Below are 13,078 nucleotides of genomic sequence, written 5' to 3'. Positions count from 1 at the left end.
GGCTCGTAATCTTGTTGGTGAAGGAAGCTCCCTAACATCTCATCCCCGGTGAATTATTTTTGAATGTGGCTGGTTGATATCCTTTTCTTTGCTACTTATGCACAATATGGCCATATTGGAAGGATTTATATAGAATAGGACAGTAAGGTGTAATTAGTAAACTAAATCACCTAGGAAAAGGTGTTGGGGAGCTTCCTTACGCGACAAGAATGCGGGTCCAGGTCCTTTCTTGTGTGTTGCGTAGACGGGTCAGTGTTATCAGTATCTGCCCTGCGTCACTTACTCATTTCGTACTCCCGCTGCCCCACCCATGCCCACACCAGCACACTGAGCCGTCCCAATAACACACAAGGTAACACCAGGTGAGTGTCTAGTGCAGCACTCTATACAGACTACCCTGTATAATAGACACATAAAGGGAACTTACAATTACACTCTCCTTAACAACTGTTCGCTTTTTACTTAATCGTCAACTTAAGCATGTAAATATACAATGGAAAGAGGAAAATTAAGGTCTCTTGGTCTTTCATAAAACAGTATTACCACTAAATATTTCCAGCCTCTGGCAACACTGTTTGATATACAGTTTGATAATCCCAGCTCAGTTATTTCATACATCTGAAAGTTTTCTTCTTTTAATCCATATACAAAAGTTTGACATCCATTTGCCATTTGAAACATATAAAAACAAATATTATATTGTTTTTTGTTTTTTGGAAGAGGCTGATATATTACACCAAATCCTTTGCTGGAAGATTATCAGTCGTATAAAAAGCCAAGTCAGCTCAAACTTATATCTACTAACAGTTAAGGCTTCCACTCCAACATATACTCAAAAGTGCCTTAACTGCCAAAGTCTTTTTACAAACAGAAACGCCACAAGGGACACACACTGCACTTCCAAAACCCATTTCTTTAAGTACCGCTGCGCTCACAACACCACCATCTCCAGCCAGTGTACAGGTGGCAAGAAAAACAAACTAACCAGTTAATTTTAAGCACGAACAGCAAAGAAATTAGCCATCAGTCAATCAGGAAAAAGTGGGAAAAACCATGAGGAGAAAAGTGGAGAAACTAATCAACCAGTGAAATGAACTGTGGACACCCCAGAAGACGAAACTCTGCCAGTCAGTGAGACATGAAACCAGTTGAATATAATTTTCTTAAGGGAGGAAGCAAGGGAAGATCATTTTCATCAGTGGGAGAACACAAAGCAACCCAGACAATCTATAAGTGCAGAAAAAAGTAAGCAAAACACAAGTTACAACTATAATTAAGTCTCGAGGTCCCTGTGCTATGGCGATCCTTCTTCAACTTGAGTATCACGTAAGAGCTTTGATAATGAGGGCATAAGTAGAGCTGGACTTGGATTCACAAATAAACAAAATAAACATACGGCCATTTATTATAAGCGGACATTGGACACCGGAGCACACCTTCCCAAGTGATTCGTTTTGCACATTACACCTTAACAGTCTTTTGTTGGCTCTTTAAATCATTCTGATATCAGGAAGTGTGAAGCAATCTGAAAGAGGATGTTGAGGTGTAATCAGCAAGGTAAAATGCTAAGGAAAGGGTATGTGAAATCTTATAAGCCATAATATGACCCCTCATCCTCGTAATTAACGTGTGTGTGTGTGTGTGTGTGTGTGTGTTCTTCCCGCAAAACGGAATTTCATCTCTGCAGGATGTACGAGAAGTAGCGAGTGTTTGGCAGTTTGGCCTAAATCATGTTAATGTGTAACAGGCAGAGTAAATCACGGGAAGTTGGCACAAACATATTCTTGTCGGTTAAGGAAGCTCCAAACACCTTTCCTAAGCGATTTGTTTTTATACAAACTTACTGTTCTTCTGTGCTACATGAATCCTTCCAATATCGCCGTACTCTGCATAAATAACGTCCAAAAGGCTATTAATCAGCCATATCCATAAGTAAGTCACTAAGGAAGAGGTGTTAGGGGGATTCCAATGCCAGGTTTGGTATGGCTGTATGTTGAACTTGCATATTGAACCCACTGCTCACTAATTCATTGAGCAGGAGCAGGGGTTGAATATTGTGATATATTTGGCTGTTTTCCATATTTTTTAATTTGGTTTGTGCTGCTCTATCATGCCCATGACAAAAAAAAAAAAAAATATCTAAATATATGACTTAGAGCACCAGTAAGTTTCATGCTATTTACAAGCAAAAAAGACAAGATTTTTTTTTTCTGATCTTGGAATATACCTTTCCAGTGCCCAAAAAGTGAAATGGCGTTTTATAACCTAGCAATTACTAAATACAAATCAAGAGACGTTTTATTTTATACACTGTTTTCTGGCTTCAACAAAACTTGCCATCAAACTCCCACTCATATATCTCAACAACGATGTGTTTATATTATCACCAGGCTCACCCTTAACCGTTCATAGATTACGTTCAAAATCCTGCCTTTCCATACAACCATAGAGGGTATTAATGCCACGAACTAAACAATGTACATGAAAATACCCATTAAAAAAAATATCTACAACTAAGCAATAATAAGGCAAACTACAAACATATGTACAAGATAGCAACCCATTAGCGTACGTCAACAAAATAATATTGGAAAATGAGATCATCGTTGCCACGTCAATAAAGCTACACCACCATTCTTTGGAGCCTACCTGAAGGACATAAGACCCAGCGGCAGAACGGAGCCTGATTAGTCTTCCATGCTGCTGAGTCTTCCACGCCATGTCATTCATCCAACTAGGCTGCCTGTTTGAGGGGGAGGGGAATGGGGGGTGGGGGGATTGGAGGGGTGTAAACTGGCTTTCTCTATCACTGACTTGACTTTAAGGAAACAAATGACAATGAGAATAAAAATATCATGAAAATCAAAACTGATTAGAAAGTCCTTGCTTGCTTTGAGAAATTTCTGACCCAGTCGAGTCACAGTACAACTGTAAATCATTGCTTCGAGTCGTCAAATTGAGGAAGCCAGTTGACTGTCTTTTCTTTAATCCAAGTGAAAGACGCGAAGGTAGTGACGTGTGTGGCATGCCCAGCCTGCCCACACACACACAAATGCACAAAATGAAAGACAAGGAGACTTCAGAGGACTCCATATCTACTCACCATCGGCCCCAGATCCTCTCACACACTGACGAACCAGCAGAGAGGCCGTTTGTAATATTTAGATGTTCCGGATCACTAGCAAGTGTCAGTGATAATTGTAAAGCATCGTAAATGGGCATATACTGCCAGTGGTGATCTTGTGGAAATTTTCACATTGACGCAGTGAGTCCGGGATGCCTTTTTCATTTTTTTTCTTGCCACTTCCTGATGACTTCATTCAACTCAAGATTTCTTTTTTTAAGCTGAAGGCATTAGATATAACTTGATAAGCCCCATTAGTACAAGAGACCTTCCTAAACTTGAATAAAATCATCTGATAGCAGCAAGAATAAGCTAAAGTACATTAACCGGAGCCAAGGGGTTAAAGGCATTGGACTGCCACTGTCACTGGTTGTCACGGTGAGAGAAATCATATGATTTTTGGGCTATCAAAGTGTGGCACCTGGGGACTCTCATGGTGAGGGGTTATTAATGGCAGTGCCGATTATTGGGGTTGTATTCTCATCACCTGTGGAGGCTGTCTACCATTTCTTCTTTACAAGTATACAGGGCGGCCCGTATGTAATGCTCCGTTTCCACTCTGCCTGGCAATGTCTTGTGGGGACAGCTCAGTATCTACCATGCGTCACATTAAGTAGGAAATGAATCCTACTTCCACTGCGTCAACCACATCCACACTATCCAACTGAGCCGCTCACAACACATAAGACACTAGCGTATGAGTTTCTAGAGAAGCGCTATATACTGGCCAATTTATTTCTGCTTATGAAGTATTAATAACTGCCTGTATGTTGTGTATGCAGTGTGTGTCAATAAATACAAAGGCATTAATGACATACAAGAGTAAGGTGTATTATGCGAAATGAATTGTGAAGGAAAATGTGTTAGAATGCCTCCAGAGATGATGACACTATGAGCCTTGGAGTATGGGAAGTGGATTGACCAACAGACACAATCAGTTCCCTGTTGTAACTAAGATCTTTTTCTGTTTTACAGGAAGGACAAGGAAAGGCCATTGTGAACAGCTGTCATCTCTCCTGATCTGCTTTTGAAGGTAAGACAGGATTAGGAAAGTGCAGGTTTTCCAGATCTTATTATTCCAATATTTTTAAATCTGGTCTTCCTACAAACATAAATCTTAGTTACGAGAGGAAAGTTATTGTAAAATGTACTCCAGGTCTCATCTTTGTGTTGATGGTCTGACTGCTACCAACACTACAAAAAAAAGCAACAGCAGTCAGTAATGCCAACTATATGTGTGACCAAAAACTGGACTACAGAATGGTATTCCCAATGTAAATGCATTCAACTGGTGTACCATTTCAATAACATGGATTCAAATCAGATGAAGGTCACCACTGAGGTAGAGATCCAAGCTCGTGGAACAAAAACGGCATCTTTGTCGTGACACGACACCTTTCGGGATGCCACCATCAAAGAGGTACAAAGGGAATTGCGGGTGTAGAAGCATACGCAAGCAGCAACATCAGCGGGAGTTGAGAATGGAATGGCATATTGCTCACTAGTGAAGATTAAGCCCTTTGTGGCAGTTCATTGGCATCCACAAATTATTTACTGTATTGTTCCTAAAAGTTCTTAATTGATGTCCAGTTGTAGATTTATTAGCCATTGGTTGTCCATTACCCAGAGTCTTTACTTATGACTGCAAGTTGTGATTACCTTTGCTTGCTCTTTTAAATGCGGTTTTATATATCTCTTTATTTCTGCTGGTTGCCATTATACATCCATTAATGACAGTCCACCTCTTTTCTCTTAATGACAGCAATCTGATCGCTGTGATAACTTTAATGCTGGCTTCTACCTAATATTGCAGTTATTATTACTACGGATGTTGCTGTAATCACCGGTATAAATATTAACATTTGTAACAGCTTTCCTTAATCACCGGTTCCAGTATAACCCCTGGCTGTTCCTTCTCTAATAGCCATCTTACTTGCTGCTGGTTTTATTGCAGCTGAGGCTTTTTCGTTAACAGGGGCAATCCTACTTTTACTGTGAGTCTTCTGTTAGTTGAATCAGCTTAGTGCTTTCTCTGGTCCTGGCTATTTAGCTAAAGAGTCCTTATTTACCCAAAGTTCTTGATATTGCTGTAGGTCTCTCTTTAACAGAAACATTCTTTTTTATGCTGTTGAAATTGTTCTGGTTCTGGTTCATCCAAAAGCTGAGTCATTTTTATTTTAACCATGGCGTGTTTAATATCTAAAGCCGTCTTGCTTGTGCTGCTGGTGTTCAGAGCGGCAGCAGACTCAGCGCAACTTTAACTGAAACATTTTTGCTGTGGAGGTTTTCCTGGTCGTGGTTCATCCAATAACTGAGCCATGTTTACTCTTGCAACGGCTCGTCACATAACCGAATCATTCTTACTTGTGCTGGAGGTGTTCGAAGTGGCCCAGAACTCAGCGGAACTTGTTGATAAAGCGCCACCAGACCAGAACCATGATTGAAGCCCCGAGGCACCTGGTGACGGCTGCCGGCACTGAGATGTTCATTCTGCCGCCCCTGCCACCACCGTCACTGCCATCAGCAGTCCCGTCGCTGCCACCATCACCGCCATTGCTTGACGTGCTTTCACTTCGCTTGCGCCCGACCTAGGGTGGTAGAGAAGGCAAAGGTTGGATAGGGTTAGGAAATCAGGCAGAGGAAGGGTGGTGATGAGTTTGTACTTAAAGGAGGGTATGCATGATGTAAGAATGGGGAAGAGAGAGAGAGAGACAGATAGGCAGACAGACATTGAGAGAAAGAGTGCGGGGAGAAAATAAACAGTGAAGATAAAAAGGTAATGTTATGAGAGAGGGGGAGGGGAGTTAAAAGAGCATAAAAAATGGTATGGTTATGACCCCACCTGCTCACACCTGGATGACAATTACCTGAGTTTATTACCGTCATTGGGGTGGATCAATGATGGACGAGGCTGCTGGAGGGAAAGGGCTAGGAAGGAGAGAGAGAGAGAGAGAGAAGGGGGAGGAGAGAGAAAAATATGCGAGGAAGTGAAAGAGAGAAAAGAGCGAGGGAGAAGAAAAAATATGAGAGGGAGTGAAAGAGAGAGAGGGGAGAAGGAGGAGGAAGAAGGGTATAAGAGAGAAAGATGGACAGAGGAGTAGGTAGGGAGGAAAAGCATGAGGGAGAAAGAGGTGAGGGAAGGGGAGGGAGAGTATGTTTGGGGGAGGGGGGGGGCAAATGTGAGAGACTAAATAGATAGATAAACACCTGAACAACGATAAAGAAAACGTAGAAAGGGTGTTTATTACTGTCATTAATTCTTTTGTGATAATTGGTTTAATGACTCTCTCTCTCTCTCTCTCTCTCTCTCTCTTTATATCCACTTCTATGTACAGTATATTGTATGTATTTTATCCGCCTCTGAACATGACTTGAGTGCCCGTTTCCTGAGACCACCTTTTAAGTAAGTAAATAAACAGACTGGAGTGCTAAGCTTGGGGTGTTACAAGGGAGTACATGTAATATCTGTACTGTACTCATTAATTACGTAGATAAGAGGTTGAGGAGTACTAATTGCTACAACCATCCTGTTATCTCTCTCTCTCTCTCTCTCTCTCTCTCTCTCTCTCTCTCTCTCTGATTTATTCTCCTTTAAATTTTTTCGTCGCGAGAGAGAGGGGGGGGGGCGCGAGAGGAAGCACGTGTCAGTGTTTTGGGCAAAGCATGTGGTACAGCGCGTGATAATTATTGTCCTTTACTACGTGCTATTAAATAGAGAGAGAGAGAGAGAGAGAGGAGGGTGAAGCGAAGGCAGATACTAAAAGGGGGGAGAGGAGGGAGAGAGTGTGGAGGAGGGAAAAGGGAGAGGATGTGGATGTGATGGGGAGGGGAGGGGATGGAAGGGAGACTGTGATACCCGGTAGTACAGAGGAGGGGAAGGGAAGGCCAGAGGAATAAAACTCTCTCTCTCTCTCTCTCTCTCTCTCTCTCTCTCTCTCTCTCTCTCTCTCTCTCACACACACACACACACACACACACACTCACTCACTCACCTTAGCATTCTCCACCTGGAACTGGTCAGCTACTCTTCTCAGATTCCTCCCAAAGTTCCTCCAGTTCTCTCTCTCCTCTTCTCCCACTCTCTCCTCCTCCCTCACCTCTCCCTCCTCCTCCTCCTCCTGCCTCCTCTCTCTCTCCTCCCTGCGCTGCGTCGGGCGTGGCAAGGTCCATGAGAGTTGGGGGAGGTGGCGAGAATTGGAGTGATTTTGACTAACATTTAAGTCATCACTTCTCAGTCTTCGCCTTACTTCGTGAATATGCTCCAGACCTGCCCGTACGCCTGACCCCTCTTCCTGCGAGGTGCCTGGCGTGGGCGGGGGGGTTTCCAGGGTGACTGTGGGCGTGGGAGGGCTGGCCTGCGCTTTATCCGGTGAGTGGATGGAGTGGTAGGAGTGGGCGCGGCGGAGTGGGGAAGGTGGGGGGGTGTTACTAACGATCACATCTGGGAGAGCCGTCCGACCTGCAAGAGAGAGAGAGAAAAAAAATGCTTGTTATACCGTAATCATAATAACAATAATAATAATAATAATGAGGAGAAAGAGGAGGAGGTGAAAAAGATAATAACAGTAATAAAATACGCATTCAAGTTAAGGTCATTGACATCTAAGAGTATTTCAGTCTTCCGAAATATATCAATAAATAAAACAGATAACACGATAACGACACACGATAACCCGATAAGCCTGAGATAACGAAGATAAGGCTGGATATGTGCTTAACACCTCTTTTATAGCGATTTATTTTCCCCGTTACATTTCCTACCCCTCTTTTAGTGTATTGCTCCAAACTCTGTCGAAGTTTAAATCAGATAAATAGCAAGCGAAAGAATGTTAAGATGCACTAGAATGATTCGCCAAGGAAAAGGTGTAACGAAGCTTATTAATGGTTCTATAAACAGCGTGTCACTAGATAAGCGACGTGATAAGGGCTCCCTAGACACACAGGTAAGAGCGATGGTAGATAAAGTTGACAGAGAAAGCTAGATATGTGCACAAAGAGAGAGAGAGAGAGAGAGAGAGAGAGAGCAGGAAGGAATAGGCAAAAAGATGATGATGAGGAAGGAAATGTGGAGAGAGAGAGAGAGAGAATTTTATCTACCGTAAAGCCATAGGAAAATTGTTAGAGCAAGATGTTACAGCATTAAATCTGGCTTTAAAGATAAGAGAGAGAGAAGGGGTGGGTCTCGTATCTTTAACTTCCCTTTTTAGTGTTCTCTCTCTCTCTCTCTCTCTCTCTCTCTCTCTCTCTCTCTCTCTCTCTCTCTCTCTCTCTCAGGCCAACGAAACGCTTTGAGTTACACTGACAAATGACAGCAAGATAAAATAAACCAGAGAGAGAGAGAGAGTGAGAGAGAGCAATCTTTAACTACGCACCAGTAATCTTTGTGTGTGTGTGTGTGTGTGTGTGTGTGTGTGTTTACATTGATACCGCAGCTGTCATCCTGTTGAGAGAGAGAGAGAGAGAGGGAGAGACAGACAGAAAAAGAGAGAGAGAGAGAGAGAGAGAGAAAGTATTGTTACCATTCTTTCCCATAGACAACTTTTTAAAAAATTTTCTGCCATTCAGTCTCTCTCTCTCTCTCTCTCTCTCTCTCTCTCTCTCTCTCTCTCTCTCTCTCTCTCTCTCTCTCTCCACCCACGCATCTATTAATAAACTCACACCACCGAGGTCAAAGTATTTCCTTTTTTGATAAGTACTCTCTCTCTCTCTCTCTCTCTCTCTCACATCTAAATGCGTATGTTGCCTCATTACTACGCGTGACGCAAGGCGAGTGTGATTGGGATATTTGTGAACTTCCTGAGAGAGAGGGGGGGGGGATGGTCATTAACCTTCACCTTAACCTCTCTCTCTCTCTCTCTCTCTCTCTCTCTCTCTCTCTCTCTCTCTCTCTGACCCGCCTTGTCCTTTCTCACACACTGACCTACCTTACACCTCTCTCTCTCTCTCTCTCTCTCTCTCTCCTTTTTACCGTCAAACAGTTTAATTGGCCCAAAAAGGTCCCATGTGCAGTGAAAAGGTAGCGAAAAAGAAATGAATAAAAAGTAAAGAAAATAAGGAAGGAAAATAAGGAGGGGAGAATAAATAGGACGAGAGAGAAAGAGAGAAAGAAAGAAAGAGAGAGAGAGTGAGAGAATAGTTCCAATCTTTCAAAACGACTTCTAACCCAAACTACGTAAATTCAAGTTGAAAAAAATTAAACGAACAAAAACAACAATGCCTCTATCTATCCATCTAGCTATCTGTCTATCTTTCTATCTATCAGGCTATTTATCTATCAACTGCGTATTTCTTCAAGATATGACTGGTAGCAGCAAGCTTCCTGATCGTCTTTGCAGGAGGCGTCAAAGGTCAGTATTTGATACGCAGAATACAACTCTCTCTCTCTCTCTCTCTCTCTCTCTCTCTCTCTCTCTCTCTCTCTCTCTCTCTCTCTCTCTCTCTCTCAGATAAAATCGTCTTCTTGGTGACAGGCATATAAAAAGATGTCACACAATTAAAATGCGCAAGATGTAATGGGGAAAAATAAATTGGTGAAGAGGAGGCGTTTCGAATTCTCCCTAGTTAGAATTATTGTGTATTATCTAGAAACTCTAAGCGTGGATCAGTCAGCGGGATCATATACACTTTTTACTCTAACTTGGCCTAAAATTGACACCTCTCTATCCTGAATGCTGAGCTGTAGCAATAGATTAGCACTACAATGTGATGCTAGTCACGAAGAAATGCCATGGAAAGGATGTGTACCCGTAGTATTGAAGACGTGCAATGGAAAGGATGTAGAGCCGTAGTATTTTCTGTTTCTGCCACTGAGGTACGTTGAATAAACTACATAAGGGCGAAATCAGGGCCTAGGTAACGTGAAAAAAGGACCGTATTGCCACTCTCGGGCTCCTATGACTCACACTCCCTAAAATCGTTACGAAATTCCCCAAACGAAACGAATATAACCTCCACTTCCCGCGCCATCGCCTTCGCGTTACGACAGGTTTACGAACGCACGTCATGGCTAAAAAATGTCACTTACGGTACTTCTCCTTTTCGTAACTAAGATGTCGTGTATTTTTATGATTTATTTATATTGGTACCTATGTATTTTATGTATTGCAGGACAGACTAGGCATTTGGTGATAAATCTGCACTCTCCCTTCTTTATCTTTTCCGTTTAATCTTATCATAGTTATCTGTTTATATATTTATTTATTTACTCATTTACTTATTGCAGGACGGACGACAAATGTAAAGAAATCTGCAGTCTTCTTTCTTTGTCTATCCGGTTCAGTTTTATCTCAATGTCAGGTTGATGTGAAATTTGTCCATAAGTCGATGTTCATTGATTTTTCCAGTTCACTTGTGCCACCAGAATATTATGTTCCTCTCTCTCTCTCTCTCTCTCTCTCTCTCTCTCTCTCTCTCTCTCTCTCTCTCCCCGATCACCTTGCAGTATCCTGATCAGCATCTTAAGGTGAGGTAGGGTGTGGGAAAGATAGGATGAGGTGAATTGAGGTGTGCTGAATTTAGGGTGAGGGTGAGAAGAGAGTGAAGAAAGGGTGAGGGTGAGAAGGGAGTAAGTGAGGTTGAGGAGAGGGTGAAGTCAGGGTGAAGGTGAGAAGGGGATGAAGTCAGGGTGAGGTTAAGGAGAGGGTGAAGTCAGGGTGAGATTGAGGAGAGGGTGAAGAAAGGATGAGGGTGAGAAGAGTGAAGTAAGGGTGAGGTTGAGGAGAGGGTGAAGTCAGGGTGAGGGTGAGGAGGAGATGGGGTCAGGGTGAGAACGGGGGCGAGGTGAGGTAGGTGAGGGTGCGGTGTTAACGGTACAAGGGATACGTCACCGTCACCCTCTTGCGTCACCTGATCATGCAGTCACCTTTGCCTCACCTGTAACTGTTTCGTATACCTTTTCTTTTTCTTTTCATTTTTTTCAATTAGCGACATGGACGTAAGAATAAATCGCTGTTGGTAATATGCTAGGGGAACTTTTAGACTTATTCGTAGCGCTTACCTGACGTACACTTAATTACCTGTTACGTCCATAGGTAAGAAACGGATTTATTTATAATTATTAGCCAATGACGGTAAATAGTAAACAGCAACGACAACAACAACACTGCCTATTTCGTCAGTAATGTTACACGTCCTTATCATCATCATCCAGAAATAGGAAGGCACACACACACACACACACACACACACACACACACACACACACACACACACACACACACACACACACACAAAGAAAACTAACAATACGAAGTTACTGAGACGAACATTTTCATCATCATCTTAAGAGAGAGAGAGAGAGAGAGAGGGTGAGAAAGGTCAAGATAGTGAGACACGAGTGAGCCACGCGTCTCACACACTCAGGCCACGCGCCTTCTTTCTCACTCACTTTCTAACTCTCACACACACACACACACACACACACACACACACACACACACACACACACACACACAGTCTCTCTCTCTGTCTCTCTCTCTCTCTGCTAGCCAATCACTCTCGTCCTCTTGCAGTTCCTTACGCGAAACATCAGTGGCAGAAAATGACAATGCTACGGCTCTGCATCCTTTCCATAGCGCTTCTTCGTGACTAGCACTATATTCTGGCCGTAATCTCTCACCACAGCTCAGCAATTAGTGAGAGAGAGAGAGAAAGAGAGAGAGAGAGAGAGAGTTAAGATTTGAAGTAAGGGAAACTCACCGACCTCGTCTTCTCTTCCAAAATCTGCATTCAGTTCTCACCCCCTTAAAAGTCGGAACAACTCTACTAAATTTTATTACGCCTAAAGCCTTTTTTTCGGATTCATAAGCACCTGATTGTTACTGCCACCTTCAGTAAGCCTCTCATGACCCGAACAACTCTTTTAAGTATTCTGTTAACACCAGTCTGCTTTATTTAGCCGAGTGAAGCATTAGAGAACGAGGGTGAGAAAAGTGTACGGGAAAAACACTCCACATTTCAGTACAGGAAGGGGGGAAAATAATTCTATGGAAAAAACACGCCACATTTCAGTTGCTACACCTGTTACCCCGCCTAATTAAGCCCTCCAGGTAAACCATTATAATAGATATATATTAGTTCTGGGTAAGTTTAAAGGCCTATACGTGTTTTTTTTCTGTATCGATATAAGAAGTGTTCGTTTTTCCTCTCTTTTGACTCGTTTCACGCAGTTTTCACCTCGTCGTCTTAAGCAGCCAACGTAGCAATGTTTTTCTTTATTTCTCATTTAAGCAAGAAAGTATTAGTGAAAACGAGTAATGGGAAAGTTAGTCACCGTTTTCTTCGATGTCATATTCAGGTAAAACAAGTTGATTTTGCGACTTACCTCCGATTTCTTTTAATTATTATTCCCGACATCCAGTTTAGTAATTATCACAAATAAAACACACTGATTAACGGTAAACCCAGTCACTAAGGTCGGTTTTCCTAGATATCTCCTTTTAAAATCTTAAGTCAAAGCAGGTTATCCCTTCACTTACCTCTAGGATTTGTCTGGGAATTTCTTGCGTTCATTCGAGCCACACACGCGTCACAGAAGAAACAGCGAGTGGGGGTAAAATCACTGTCACTCATGTCTGTGGTGTAGCCGAATGGAACTGCACCGCTGATCAGTAAGTTCAACATTATAATACACAGGGACAGCGCGCCAAACTCTCCCTGGGGCTCACTGCTCTGTCCGTCACGCGTAACATCACCGAAACTACTAACGAAATTGCGCGCGGGAACTTCTTATATACGTGGGCGGAGCTTCCAAGTCGAGTTGCCAGAGAAGGTCAGATAAAAATTTTTTTATTTTTCAGTACATCTTGTAACTTCTTTCCACCAAGCTTTTGGATATGGAGTCACTTTTCCCTGTGTTGTGAGGCTTTAGAAAGATATGGAAATACTGTGGAAAGATTCTGAATAGGAAGATAGCCTGCCGCGCTGCAAGATGTGTTAGGTCACCCAAGAGCGTAG

The 13,078-nt window shown here is 42.6% G+C and overlaps 1 protein-coding gene across 1 annotated transcript; it reads right to left on the bottom strand.

The window, feature by feature from the left end:
* Positions 1-5,520: 5,520 nt before the first annotated feature.
* LOC145406016 (uncharacterized) lies at positions 5,521-12,745 on the bottom strand. Its single transcript, XM_080277203.1, has 3 exons — positions 12,601-12,745; positions 7,117-7,583; positions 5,521-5,712 (listed from the first exon to the last, which is right to left on the bottom strand). Exons 1-3 carry the CDS (start codon positions 12,743-12,745, stop codon positions 5,521-5,523), a joined length of 804 nt encoding a protein of 267 aa, XP_080133329.1.
* Between the last annotated feature and the right edge of the window lie 333 nt (positions 12,746-13,078).

Source organism: Coenobita brevimanus, chromosome 69, assembly GCF_032717465.1.
Source record: "Coenobita brevimanus isolate Jiangsu-jjx chromosome 69, ASM3271746v2, whole genome shotgun sequence".
NCBI lineage: Eukaryota > Metazoa > Arthropoda > Malacostraca > Decapoda > Coenobitidae > Coenobita > Coenobita brevimanus.
The sequence above is the reverse complement of the archived record's forward strand: the minus strand, read 5'-3'. Positions and strand labels throughout refer to the sequence as shown.

Excerpts from the sequence above, each read along its gene's own strand:
- LOC145406016 (XM_080277203.1), bottom strand. The coding sequence starts at position 12,745 with ATGTTGAACTTACTGATCAGCGGTGCAGTTCCATTCGGCTACACCACA. Across the intron at positions 7,584-12,600 it reads TTCCCAGACAAATCCTAGAG|GTCGGACGGCTCTCCCAGAT; the intron begins GTAAGTGAAGGG and ends TCTCTCTTGCAG. Across the intron at positions 5,713-7,116 it reads TCCAGGTGGAGAATGCTAAG|GTCGGGCGCAAGCGAAGTGA; the intron begins GTGAGTGAGTGA and ends CTACCACCCTAG.